Source organism: Tuber melanosporum (assembly GCF_000151645.1).
Source record: "Tuber melanosporum whole genome shotgun sequence assembly, scaffold_54, strain Mel28".
Taxonomy (NCBI): domain Eukaryota; kingdom Fungi; phylum Ascomycota; class Pezizomycetes; order Pezizales; family Tuberaceae; genus Tuber; species Tuber melanosporum.
The window spans coordinates 249,415-262,969 of record NW_003299100.1 but is presented as its reverse complement, the minus strand read 5'-3'; the positions used below and the strand labels follow the sequence as shown (position 1 = coordinate 262,969).

At 45.3% G+C, this 13,555-nt stretch overlaps 2 protein-coding genes; one reads left to right on the top strand and one right to left on the bottom strand.

Moving 5' to 3' along the window:
• Nucleotides 1–6,620: 6,620 nt before the first annotated feature.
• GSTUM_00009232001 (uncharacterized protein) lies at nt 6,621–8,850 on the top strand. XM_002840568.2 has 2 exons: nt 6,621–7,117; nt 7,171–8,850. Exons 1-2 carry the CDS (start codon nt 6,690–6,692, stop codon nt 8,573–8,575), a joined length of 1,833 nt encoding a protein of 610 aa, XP_002840614.1. The 5' UTR covers nt 6,621–6,689; the 3' UTR covers nt 8,576–8,850.
• Nucleotides 8,851–11,247: 2,397 nt separating this feature from the next.
• On the bottom strand, nt 11,248–13,479 carry GSTUM_00009231001 (uncharacterized protein). XM_002840567.2 has 6 exons: nt 13,268–13,479; nt 12,967–13,197; nt 12,554–12,911; nt 12,223–12,457; nt 11,749–12,172; nt 11,248–11,701 (listed from the first exon to the last, which is right to left on the bottom strand). Exons 1-6 carry the CDS (start codon nt 13,390–13,392, stop codon nt 11,404–11,406), a joined length of 1,671 nt encoding a protein of 556 aa, XP_002840613.1. The 5' UTR covers nt 13,393–13,479; the 3' UTR covers nt 11,248–11,403.
• Between the last annotated feature and the right edge of the window lie 76 nt (nt 13,480–13,555).

Here is a 13,555-nt window from a genome sequence, read left to right as displayed (position 1 = left end):
ATGTGACCTAAAGTGGTCACATGTGTGAAACCAAATCATAACAAACTAATCATGTAACCAAAGTGGTCACATGCTCAAAACCTATGACCTCATAGCAATATCATGTGCGAAAACCCATAAACCAATCATAATGCAATAAACAAGTCATATGACTTGACTGAGCCATATACGTGAAACCCATGACCTCATAACGAGGTCATGTGCAAAACATAAATCATAGGCACAAGGCATTCCCACAAGGCCCACTTGCAAGGCATACTCACCAGGCACACGTCTCATGACTTATAATCAAGTCATGTGCGAAACCTAACAAATTATAATATAATAAGTCATATGACCCAAATGAGTCATATGTGTGAAACTATAACATACCTATGACTCATAATCATAGGTCATGTGAAAACCTTTTCTGTGCCAAGTCACATTCGTGACATCGGGGTAAAATTAGCTATACAGAGGCTTCTGGAGGTGGTATAAAGAAATTAAGATGAGACCTCTGGAGAATAGAATTGGCATAGAAACCAATCTTCCAACATTGTGGGAGAAGACCAATCTCATATTACCTATCAAGAAATTAGCGTAGTGCCAGTTCCTAATCTGGACTCAATTTCCTATTTGATAGAACACGTTTCTGGCAAGATTGGTGACCATTGTGTTGAGTACGAAGACACTGTTTAGGAAGATCAAATTCACCAGCAATAGCAGCAATGTTGGATTTCTCTTCTCCAGCAATTTTATCCAAGGCTTGTTGTATTCGCTTCTCTATTTCAGCATCGGTATTGCTGGACATTGTGAAGGTAGAGGATTGATTTGAGTCAATCAGTTATAGATGAATTGGTAATGAAAGGAGAATCTTTCATTACACTATTACTTTAGTTGAGCCGTTCAGCACTCTTCATGAGTGCTACCATCTTTGAAAGTTACTTAGCATCTTTTGAAGTGGTGGAAACCTTGGTACAAGTACTCGGAGCATGTGTACCATATTTACTTGCTAAATCCACCATTGGGAATTAGGGCTTGGCTTATATGGGATGGGAGTTTGTATAATATGTCAAGAGATTGGGTGATGGAATATGATGCCAAAATTAAAAACAATCACACAGACTATATCAAACAAGAGTCAAAAGAGTCACCACAACAGCTGGTACTTGACAACTTAGATTTAAAAAACCTTTAATAATACTTCTCATGACTTATAAGCCAAAGGTAAGGTAAAATAACCTTGATAACATTGCAAGTACAACTCATTGAACTTAAAGGGAGCATGAAAGAGTTATCTGAACATGAGAATAAGAAACTATAGAGGAGTACAAGTCATGCACAGATACCTAATTCCAGTTTTAAAGTTTGATACTTCATATTTATTTCCTAAGCATAGAATAAAAGAGGTAGGTATGAAGTGGGTAGAAGCGGAAGAGAATTTGGAAGAAAGTAGTATAAGAGTATAGAAGAATGAAAAGAAAGAATAGTATATCAAGTCATTCATACTTACGAAAATGGCCCCAATCTGATCATCAAAAATCTGTCAAGGACCCAAGTTGAAACCTATTTGTAAACTCTGATTAAGTCAGCAAGAATCAAAGCCAATTGTCTATTCTGAAAGAACCTATTGCCAGAACCAAAAGCTCAGTGTTCTTACCTTTCTCAAAAGCCAAGAGATTTTTTTGTCCAAGGTCGGGAGAGTACAAGCGACCGATATAACCAGAAGCCTCAGATATGTATTGAATACCTCAGCAAATTATTAGCGATTAGGTACGAAAAAAAGGAAAGAATAGAAAGAGTGGTAAAAGCACTCACCAATTAAGAAGGAGAAGTTGGTTGAATATAGTAGGCGAGTCCTATAGCTAGAGTTAGAAGATAGGTTATATGAAAAATTTGTAAAGAGAAGGAAAGTAGGAAGAATAGTGCGGCAAGGATGATTTCGTACACAGTCACAGTTTCAATTCCATATACTATACCAAGATTCTGATCCTGCAAGCTTTTATTTCATTAATGGGTGGTTTTGAGGATTTCTAAGTTGATATCAGATTAGCCTTCACTGTATCACCCATAATGCCCCAAAGATACTTGCAGATTACAAAATACTCATTCTCAATTGGCTTCAGATTAATTGGCAGAACACTCAACTATAGGTAGCGAGCTTCTGGGAGATATCAGTTGAGCGGCCTGTCGGTCGATATGAACTATCGAATATATGTAACCTAGCAAAATACCAATTTCCTTTGAGTATCTCGAAAGTAAAACATATAGTAGGATAGAAGACAAGACAATTTGAGCAAAGGCATCAAGAAATGCGTGGGACAAATGGCAAGCTACTTTAATTATCTCTATCTTTGCTGATGGAGTTCCTCAAGTACCTCCCATGGTTATATTTCATGGTACCGACAAGCGACTCAGGCAAGAAAGACTATGATATGATCAAGACATATTAGTTGAATTCAATCCTACAGCTTATATAAACAATAAGCTATTCAAAAAGTATATTACCAACTATTTACTTCCTGTTCTTAAAGGCCAACCAACGCTCTTTGCCCTCAACTTAATGGGCTCCCACAAGACACCTGAATTCCTCAATCTCCTTTCTCCAAAACAATATAACCCCCTTCTTCATCTCCGCTAGATGCACTAGTTTTGTTCAACCTCTTGACATATCAGTAAACAAACTATTCAAAGAGCTTATATGGAGCCATACTGATGAATGCATATTCGAATTGCAATTAGCAGAGGAGTTTAGAACCTCAAGTGTAGGAGATCACCGTGATCTAACTAAGTAATGCATTGGGAATGCCTTCTATCAGTTTTATCGTGAAAAGGCAGATGTTATTTGTTACTCTTTCCGGAATATTGGGCTAACCTTACCTATTGATGGTCATTCTGATCATGAATTAGATATCAAAGGCCTGACTAATTTAGAAATTAGAAATTGGAGAGAAGAATTAAACTTACTGGATGAAGGAACTAATGTTGATAATGATGATGATGATGATATTGAACTTGTACATAATTAGCATCCTATCAATACCTTGAAGCCTGATTCATACCTTTTCTTCTAATATTCAAATCTTTAATTTCAACATCATTCCTGGTCACCCAGGGCCTTGGCATATTGTGCCAACTCCTTTTGTGCAAGTGCCAAGTTCCGATCCCCGATAGTGGATTTAGCGAGTAAATACGGTTTCTTTCTTTTTTTTTTGTTAAATCTGCGGTTTATTTGCACCTAAGTAATAGCGAGTGAATACAGGTTTTTTTTTTTTTGTTAAATCCTAGAATCTATTTGCTTATAGGTGCAAACCTCCACTATAAGAGCACAGCCCAGCTAAAGCATGGATCCTAGATACAAGTGCATCTCTGCAATAACCGCCCCACACCCCCGATTTAGTCCTTAGACATGCTGGTCAAAAACCTCCTCCACAGGCTTAGGGGAAAACAAGCCAGCCCAAGTCCCTCTGGTATGGGACCAATCGCACGTCCGCCCCCATGAAAGCTCCTTCTACACAAAACAAAAAAAGCACAAAACAGGACCGGTAGGAGCTAACAATAAAACCCATACTGTATTCTCTTGAGAAAGGAAACACAAAAGAAACCCAACAAAGGAAACCACTTTGATAAAACATGTTCCCCTTTTTTCAGCCGGTCCAGCCTTGGCGAGCAGCTAGGCATATAGGGGAGAACCATGATCCATTCATTTCACATAGTGAATGCAACTGACCCGGACGTGTCGGCCTCCAGAGGAGAGATCACTTATGGCTGATCGGACGGAGGCATGACTTGAGGCAGTGCAATATCAACTACGCATTGCTGAGTAACCCAGACATTGGTAGAACAGCAAACCCGACCGAGTAAAAACCCAAGAAGGGCAGGGAAGTATTCGAAACCTCACACAGCTTAGCCGAGGTGGCCACCATGGAGGGAGGAAAAAGGTGGTAAACCACAGTCTGGTGAACAGGAGCAAAGCCCAGTACCAGAGAGGGTGTATTTCGTTGAGCCTCATGATGAGTTTTGAGTGTCCAAGCCTATGAAGCTATCAAGTTCGGCGAAGAAGGAGGATTGTGAGGCATTTTGTGGAGTTTTACCCCGCTCCACCTTCCTAAATAGGAAGGCGAAATTTGGGGTCAGGAAAATAGCGGACGAGAAGCTTGTAGCGAGTGAATACGGTACAGTACGGTACTTGTACCGGTATGATGCATATCTCTTCGCCTGCATTCGAGACCCTACGGTACCGTAATTTCGAGCTGAATAGGGCGATAGTATCGCCACCTGTGGGAAAGATCTACCGGTATCAACTCCGCGGGGCCATACAGTACTTGTACTCTAAAGTAAGTTACTCGAGCATGATATCGTGGATTCCATTGGCCAGGCCACCACAACTAGGCGACCAAACCATGCCCTTATGGGCATGATCTTTGAAGATCGGTGGACAAAATACGCACTAAACCGCGGTGAAATCCGGTCACAAGTCGAGGGATAAGTAGACGTCGCCCTAAGCCCCTTTTTGTTATCCGAATACAAGATCATACTTGGGTACCGGTACCGTCCGTACTCGAGTACGGTACTCGTACTCGGGTACCATTGCTCAAGGAGTAACTTACTTGTACAGTACCTGTATCTATACAGTACTGTAGTGTGTGCCCCCTCGCTTTGTGATCAGAGTGCTTCTCCTGTGGGTAAGGAACAGCGGGTTACCCTCCTTCCCTTGATTCCTACTGGTATGATACCATCATCACCACCAACAAATTCAACCGTTTAGACTACCAGTGTTACTACCGGTATTACTATCGTAGTAATATAATAGTCTACCAATAACTTGCTATGCTCAAGTAAAGACACCGCCTCATAGCACATGGCCAAACGGCATCACCGTACTCGTACAGCGGGGCAGCAGCAAAGGAATAACCATCCACAGAAAACAGCAAGGACCACCGGGCCACAGCACAACTATCTGACAGCCGCCAGAGAAAGGGCCACACCGCCGCACAGAGAAATTACTAGATAATACGGAAAACAGTCCTTTTTGTTTTGCTTTCCTTCTCTTTTCCATCTTTACCTCTTGTGTGCTTCGCGGAGTCCACAGAATAAATCTGCCCCGTGGCCTATCTGAGGTTGGTTTGGTTTCCCTTACTTAGGCTTTGTGGTACTCGGCTAGAGAGATCTGTTGATTGGCCCTCGCCACAACGAATCACCACAGTGCTGCGAATGGGTACAGTACGAGTACAGTAGTATTCGGTGATGACACTGTTAATGCTTTGGTGGCTAATCGAACTGTCCGGGGAAGTGAAATTTTGTGCTCTTGTAGCAGTTATGTGAGATATTATTGCCTTCTTGCTGGTGTATTTTGGTTTATCTCAGATTAAATGTGGTCTGGGCTTTGGGGCGGTTCTGCTCAGGCCATGGCACTGTACACTTCGACTCCAGAGAGCAACCCGGGTTCAAGCACCGCATGTTCGTTGGATTTAATAGTACAGTACCACCACCAAAATTGATACAAAGCTACAGGTATCGTCACAGTGGAATCGATATCGGGTGCCATAGCTAGTCGTTGGGGTACAATACGGGATCACAAGACACGGCAGTCTACTAGTAGGTGTCACTTCGTATGATATGTTCTCAAGCACTTGAACTGTGCGGTGGGAGGAATAAGTCGTTTACCAACCTAAAATTTCCTGAAACCATCGCAGATCCTCTTGAAAGATTATCCGCCAGGTCGCCCACAGTCAAGATTTATGACCTTCCTATTATTTTTAAATACCCGCATAAATATTTGCATGCAAGCTGCTCTGTGAAAAAGGGGACCCACATCAATGACATCCGCTGTTGTGATCGCTCGGTAAAGGTTCATCGTATTGCCTTATAAAATTGGTGCTTAAGGATATCATACTAGGATAGTAAGACTTGAACCCACACTACGGTAGTGTGGTTTAGATTCCCAAATGTGCTAGGGTTGTTTCAAAGACAACGTGTTCCACGCTATAGAGGGCGAGCCATATGCGGGTTCGATTGAGGCGATCGGTCGAATTTCGTTCAAGATATCGGCGACGATTCGTATCTGAGTGGATGGCTTGCTAGTCAATAGGGAAAACATGGGATAGCACATCCAAGTTTAGGAGGCGTGTCTGTTGAATACGATATGACCCACTATCCTCTCTTGAACAAGCAAAGGACTCCAGAGACATTGTTATTGGTGATTGTGGCAAAGGTGCTTGTGGGAGCGACTAGGGAGTCGACGAGGAATAGGAAAGCTTCCCAGTGTGCATCCGAGGCGTTCTGCCCAGAGGTCGAAAATGCATTTTTCGAGTGACATGTTTCGAGAGGTCTACCACATTTTTTTGCGAAAGCAAGATCTGAACTGCAATGAGTGCCCGAGCAGGGTATTTCTGCCCACGATCCTGGATGCTGCGGTGATTTGGGGCAGATTGGGTCCCGAGCTGTCTCCGGCTTGGGGTGGTGGGATTAATTCACATCCTATCCCCGCGCTAGATCTCATTTTCATGCTCGGCATATCTTGTTATCATACTCCGAAAACAGATGTTACCCTGCATTCAATCACTTGCCCTTATCGATAAGCATTTGCCCCTCCATCCTCAAAAAATTTCTCCTTGCAGAACAAACAAAAGCTCCGCCACCACCAACGACGATCCACCATTTATTTTTGTTACGAACCATCTTCGATCCCCCTAACTCCGCAAATCCTAATGGCAGGTTCCTTGTTGGCTGGTTCCCCAGTTCTAATTCTCTACGCCTCTGAATTGGGGACTGCCGCCGATTTAGCCAAGGAGGTTGCCCATACTCTCCTTCGTCGTCGACTCAATGTTAAGTGCATGGAAGCAAACGAGCTCGACCCGTTCACTTCTTTGCCCATCTACAAGACCATAATTTTCCTTGCCTCTACTACTGGTCAAGGTGAGATTCCAATGAATGGAAAAGACTTTTGGAGGAAGTTCCTAGTGAAACGTATTCCACGGGATTGGCTTAAAGGTGTCGAGTTCACGACATTTGGTTGTGGCGATAGTACATATCTGAAGTACAATGCGGCTGCGAGGAAAATTCATGGTAGATTTTTACAGCTCGGCGCTACACAAATGGTCGCAAGAGGCGAAGGCGATGAGCAGCATAGTGAGGGGTGAGTTGTTGGCATAATCTCGAGCTCGAATAACAATCGCTAATGTATCCTAGGATTGATGGCTCGTTTTTCCCATGGTTGGAGATGCTTGTCGACACTTTATCCATGAAATACCCTCTCCCAGACGGGGTCGAGCCTCTGCCTGCGGACCACTTGCTGGAGCCCGAACACTTTGTGACTCTCACAAGCCACCGCAAGGTCACTTATCTAGTTCGAGATGTCATGAAAGACCTCCACGTCCAGCGTCCAGCCTCTAGAACGTGTCTTATTGTTAGAAACAAGCGGGTTACGGCAGAATCGCACTGGCAGGATGTAAGACACATCACTATTAGCGTACCGGGATCTAGCGTAAGATGGGCACCTGGAGACACGGTGACTCTTCTACCAAAGAATTTTCCTGAAGACGTAGAAGAATTTTTGGTCTGTCAGGGGCTCATTGATGTTGCCGACCACCCATTGGGTTTTATGAGGATACCCAATCCAGCGGTTGAGTCTCCGCTCCCAGGGAGGCTTGTTCAGCCGTTAACCCTGCGCACCCTACTAACACACCACTTGGACCTCACTTCGATTCCTCGCCGTGCCTTCTTCGGTATGATCGCCAACTTTACTGACAATAAAGTTCATAAAGAGCGTATTCTGGAGTTTACCAATCCCGAATACCTCGACGAACTTTACGACTATACGACTCGGCCCCGCCGAAGCATACTTGAGGTTTTACAGGAATTTTCCAGTGTTAAAATTCCAATCAATCGCCTCATAGACGTCATTCCGGTAATGCGCGCACGCGCTTTCTCGGTCGCAAGCAGTAATACCGGTCACTCGCCGGGTTCGTTTGATGAAAAAATTGATCTAGAGATTCTGGTTGCGATTGTGAAATATAAGACCATTATCAAGAAGACCCGTCAAGGTGTTTGCACTAGATGGCTTGCTTCTCTCAAAGAAGGCGATCCCATCAGTGTGGTCTTTCAACACGGCACTTTGGTCCCCCATTCCACCACGGAATTGTACAACAAACCGACTGTAATGATCGCCCCAGGCACCGGGGTCGCCCCCATGCGTGCGCTTCTACGGGAACGCATTTTTGACAAGGGTCATTATCTCAAGAATACTCTGATATTCGGCTGCCGCGGGAAGGACACTGACTTCTTCTTTCAGGAGGAGTGGGTCGAGTTGGTTCGCAGGGATTTCCTCAGGTTGAATACTGCCTTCTCTCGGGACCAGCCGGCCAAAAGATACGTTCAGCATGTTATCCTAGAACAAGCGGGACATCTCTGGGAGAGGATTTTTAAGCAAGGTGCTGTAGTCTATGTTTGTGGGAGCTCTGGAAATATGCCAATCGCCGTTCGAGAGGCACTCATCAAGGTCTTCCAGGAGAAGGGTGAATGGGAGAAGGAGGTGGCTGTCGCCTATCTCGCTCACATGGAGAAGGAGGGGAGGTTCAGACAAGAAACATGGTAATGGTGTTTGCTTTCTCTTCTTGTAATTTTCTCGCTGCTTAGATGTCGATGGGCCATCTAGACTAGATTTTGCGGTTAATTGGGGCGTATTTGATGCGACAGGCTTCCTTTCTGTCGATTTGTTTTCTTCGTAGGTCTGTTTGTGTTTTATCATGGTTGTTGATAGGCGTTTCTTGCACGGATACCGGGTTTTTTTTGTTTCTCTTTAGCTTAGCATCTGACCGCCCACTCTAAATTGAATACGCTCGAGGATACCGACCCCTTTGTTCTTCAATATTTCACCATTCCCGCAAGCTATGATACTACCTACGTCATAGTACCTCATTCCATCATTCGATGTCAGATACTAAAGTTTTCAAGCGCACTGCACAAACCATTACCAAAGAAGGATCGCATATCGACGGCTGTAGGAAAGGAAGGAGAAGGCGGGTCAAGGGCGCACATATCAGGTGGGGAAGTGGGCCAGAGGCGGAAGTAAATGGCTGTGTCATGTGAGTATTGTGTTCAAGTTTCCGATGCAGAATTTCCAACACCAAACCTACGGATCTGTCTTAGAAACAAAAAAAAAAGTCAAACCTAACATTTGTGCTTTCAGGGACACCTCTCCCTTGTATTGGAAGTCAATTGAGATTTTCAGATTTACACCTTCTTGATGCGTTTTAACTCATTTCTGGTCCCGATATGTTACCAAAGGAACTTGAAGTTTTCGAGACCTACGAGGGGTTTGGTATACGACTACAGGTACTCGGGTACCGTACTGGTATCATGGCAGAGTCGACAAAATCAAAGGAGTATCATACTCGTACATCATCCCCAAACAAGTGACTAAGTCAAATGGTCTAGACAGCAACCCCTGCCCACCATGCAATTCCATCCCAGCAAGCCACTCCAGCTTATCCATCGATCCATTCCTCCCTCCCGCTCCCCCCCACCATCCCGATTCTATCTCTTATCTTTTCACCCAATCCCTAACTTATACAGTAGCACCTCTACCCACCATCAGCCCCACCCCTGCAATGCCAATCATTAGAACGGCTGCTAAACTCATCTTTGGCACAACTGCCGCTTCCGCCGGTGGGATCTACCTCCTAACCCTTGACGCACACTTCGTTCCCTACACCCCAACAACCGATATCTCGCTCCGCAAAGCCCTAAAACTATACAACCCGCATAACAACACTCCCATCCTCGCCGACCACGCGGTACAGCGGGTTCCCCTCTCACGCCTGTTCACAACTGACAGCGAGGCCCTGATTCGAAAGTTTTGCTCGGGCGTGTGGGCGGGCCGCGGCTACATGTGTCAGCGGAAAATCTTAGAGATGAAGTATAGACATTTGGAAGGGAGGGAGGGGATGCTCTGGGATAAGGCGGAGTTGGAAAATGCGGAGTATGGGGTTGGGAGCATTATCACGGATTATTTCGAGGTTGTGGAGAGAGGAAATGATAAGGTATAATACCCCCCCCCCCCAGTTCGCAATGTCTCCTGGATATTGTTCGGTATTGACTCAATGTCTGTGTAGGTTATTATTAGAGGTGGTGACTCGCCGCTCGTCCACGGTAACAAGAGTAATGATGGGTTGTTCCTGCTGGAGGTTACCAAGGATGAGGGGTTCGTCAATTTTCATATAAAGAGCATATTCTTCGATTCCACGGCTCAAGGGGATAAAGCCAAGAAGTTTCCCGGGTGGCTACGCTTTGCTCATACAGTGTATGTCAGGCTACTTATGAGGTCGGGGGTTGGGGCTGTTGAGGGGAGTAGGTAGGTTGAATGGGGTGGGCTAAGGCTTATTTTCCTGAATGAACCGGAATGAACAGTATACCAGAAGTGCTCTCAGCAGGGGGTCCCGTGGGATGTATGTATGTCGGCGCTTCACACTTGATAAAAAATCCCGGAGAAAATTGTGTATTTGTTCGCGCTGTATTCTCGGAGCTGGGTAGTGCTCTGGCTTTGGGCGTCCCCTTTGCAGCACCCAAAGTAGGTGATTCTCTCTTCGCCTTGAGCTCATATAGTGGTGGTACAAAGAGGCCATCGGCAAGGCACCCCTCCTATCACATCACCGGAAACCCCATTCCGGGTAAAATAATAATATAAAATACACACCCCGAACACCAAGGTAAAGAAAAGAAGCATCATTAAGGAGCATATATCATACCATGACGACCGGTGAAGGGAAACGTATTCCTCAAGCAGAAAACCTTGCCCAGGTTATCCAATAGGATAAGCACGATTCCTCAAAAATTCTGGAAGAAAGGATATTCTTTAGAGTGTGTTGCGTTCTCCGCAGTGATAGCCTTTTGGCACAAAGATACCCGGTGTGACTTGCTGGTGCTCTGGCAGCTGGCACATTCTCGAGTGAGAATGCATGAATAAAAAAACCCTAGCAGATCCTGGTTCTTTTTTTTTTTTTTTTGCTGTAAGAGGATGATAGCATTCCCGTGAGAGAAAGTACGTGGTTTCTAGGATCTATATCAGACTCACTGGCGCCGGCGCGATACTTGGCTAATTTAGTTACCGATTTCAGACAACAGTGGACGTTGCTATGCTGCGAAGTATAGGGAATTAACTCCTTCATGACTTGTTTATGCATGACACGCGTTTCGCTGTGGGGAGGTTCCTAGGTAATAATCGCTTGTGGTACCAGAAATAGAGAAAGGAAAAAAAAAGGAAGGAACCACAATCAAACATTCAGATACAATTTTACAATTCCCAATACATCACCCACACCCAAACCCAGCCCCTCTTAAAAACGCCATCAATTCCAATTATTTGATAAAAGAAAACAAAATTAAAAAATTACACAATTGATATCATTAAAGTCTCAAGTGCATCTACTCCGTCTTCGGTTTATCACCACCTGCTCTCCCTCTCTTCGCTGCAAACGCCATTATGTGGCCACGAATCTTGGATACTAGGCCGCCGCCGATGACCTCATCCGCGCCGACAAACCTCCTAACAAGAATGTTAAATATGGAGCCGAAGGCAAGGGCCATGACTGTGCTTGTGAGGATGATGACGTTGTAGGGCATGGAAAAGTCTGGTGTTGGGAGGGAGAGGAGCAGGGAAGTTGTTCTGATTGAGAATGTAGACTTTTGGGAAGCCGGGTCGAGGATGGAGATTACTGCGGGGCTATGATGGTGTTAGTGTGGCAATAACACGTGGTTAGAGTAACGTACGCAATATCAAATCCACGGTTGGCGTCTGGGGGGTATTCTGTGTATCTCAAGACAGCCTTATCAAATTCGTAGTTCAAGAGAACAGTTTCTCCTGGTGGGACCCGTAGTCTGACTTCTAGTTGTGTCCCGCGTTTTCTGTCTAGAGCGGGGCGGTAATAGATGTCTTGGATGATGTTTCTATCGTCTTTTCCGGAAATAGTCGCGGAGAGGGTGTGTAGGTATGGCTTCATGAACCACGGGAGTGACTCAAGATATACGAACTCAACGGTGGAGTTTGAGGAGGGGTTGTTTAGGACCGCTTGGATACCTCCACGTTCCTGCCCATGCCCAGTTAGGGAGCGGGAGGCATAAACGGGAGGAGTAGTTGGCAGGAGATTGGTAGAGGGGCTAAGCTCCGGAAGGACTATGTCGAAATCAATATTTTCTATGCCAAAGTTAGGATCTTTACTTCCGACAAGATATAAATATGGTTACCATGAAGAATAAAACACCTCAACTCGGGTGACTTCTTTCTCTCCTCTGAGCCCTGAGAAACGAAGATGGACCGCTGTTCAGCGATATTGACGCAAACATGAGTTGCCTCTTCGGTAGGAACAACAGCCAACGGGCACGAACCGCGGATCGGGCGACCGAACATTTCAGATAGCGACCAAGGGAGGTCAGTAACCCCGGAAAGGGGAAAACAAGAATCACCGCCGGCGTAAGGCTTCTCCTGATCGCATGAGAGTTGCTCGATTGGCGGGGGTTTGGGTACTGGAGAGTCCTTCTTTCCCAGTGACCGTTCAACATCGAGCACCATATCCACCGTTTGCTCCATCTGTAATTGGCATTTACCATCCTCCTCACAAACAGGCTTTACGTCGATGCTCATACTTTGCCACTGGGCATCGAATAGCCTATGACCATCCAACAAGCTCGAGATACCAGCCTTGCCCTTACAAGGCAACAGTTTCAAGAAGGGCGTCAAATTTTCCGTACATACCGGCTCTCGTGGAAGGGTTCCATGAAGCAAGTGCAGTCTCTCCAATCCCTCTGGGGAATGATGTCCGGCTGGTTGGAACGACATAACAGGTCTAATAGTCCTCGTAGAATCAATAAAATTAAGCGAAGCACAAAACAGTCCCGAAAGCGCATTATTGAGCGTAGTCCATCTCGCATCCGCCCTGTCATCACGAGGGGTTAACAGAAATTCCAAATCACGGCGAAGAGCAAACAAACTCAGCATCATCCGCAGCGTCTACCCACGCCCATAGCTCCACACCCGTGCCCCCTGCAGTCCGCCCATCCCACACCTGTCTGCCCCATTGCTCAGCGTCCCACCTACCCAACGTAAACTTCAAGTGTAGCTCTTTCGTTTGGCTCTGTTGTAGGATCTGTGCAAGCGAGCGCGGAAATACCGAATGGTGACTGTCGAATGTCCCATTACTGACAAAGCGGAAGGATGCCAGTCTGTGGCTCCATTACGATCAGTTCTAGCCACGGGAAGGATAAAATAGAGAGAAAGAAGAAAGAAACTCACAGGGAGTTTCCCGGAAGAGACTTGAGGAGTAGATTCTCGCTGTAGTCATTATACTCGCTGGCGCTGGCAATAACCAATGGGGCGAGCAACAATTGAGTAACTGAAGGCCATGACAATAACCGCATATTTATAAGAAGCGAAAGGGCAAAGAAGAAGAGAAGGAGAGAATTAGGTGAAAAGGGAGAAGCGAAGGAGTTGTTAAGCTCTGCGGCTCCAGCGAGAATGTTCGTCGTAGCTTACTTGGAAGCTCCAATGAATTGTGGTCACATCGAGGCCGGGTAACTTAAC

Coding starts and splice junctions, on each gene's coding strand:
- GSTUM_00009232001 (XM_002840568.2), top strand. CDS start 6,690: ATGGCAGGTTCCTTGTTGGCTGGTTCCCCAGTTCTAATTCTCTACGCC. Junction 7,118..7,170: donor GATGAGCAGCATAGTGAGGG/GTGAGTTGTTGG, acceptor AATGTATCCTAG/GATTGATGGCTCGTTTTTCC.
- GSTUM_00009231001 (XM_002840567.2), bottom strand. CDS start 13,392: ATGCGGTTATTGTCATGGCCTTCAGTTACTCAATTGTTGCTCGCCCCA. Junction 13,198..13,267: donor TCTCTTCCGGGAAACTCCCT/GTGAGTTTCTTT, acceptor ATGGAGCCACAG/ACTGGCATCCTTCCGCTTTG. Junction 12,458..12,553: donor AATTACAGATGGAGCAAACG/GTGGATATGGTG, acceptor TGCGATCAGGAG/AAGCCTTACGCCGGCGGTGA.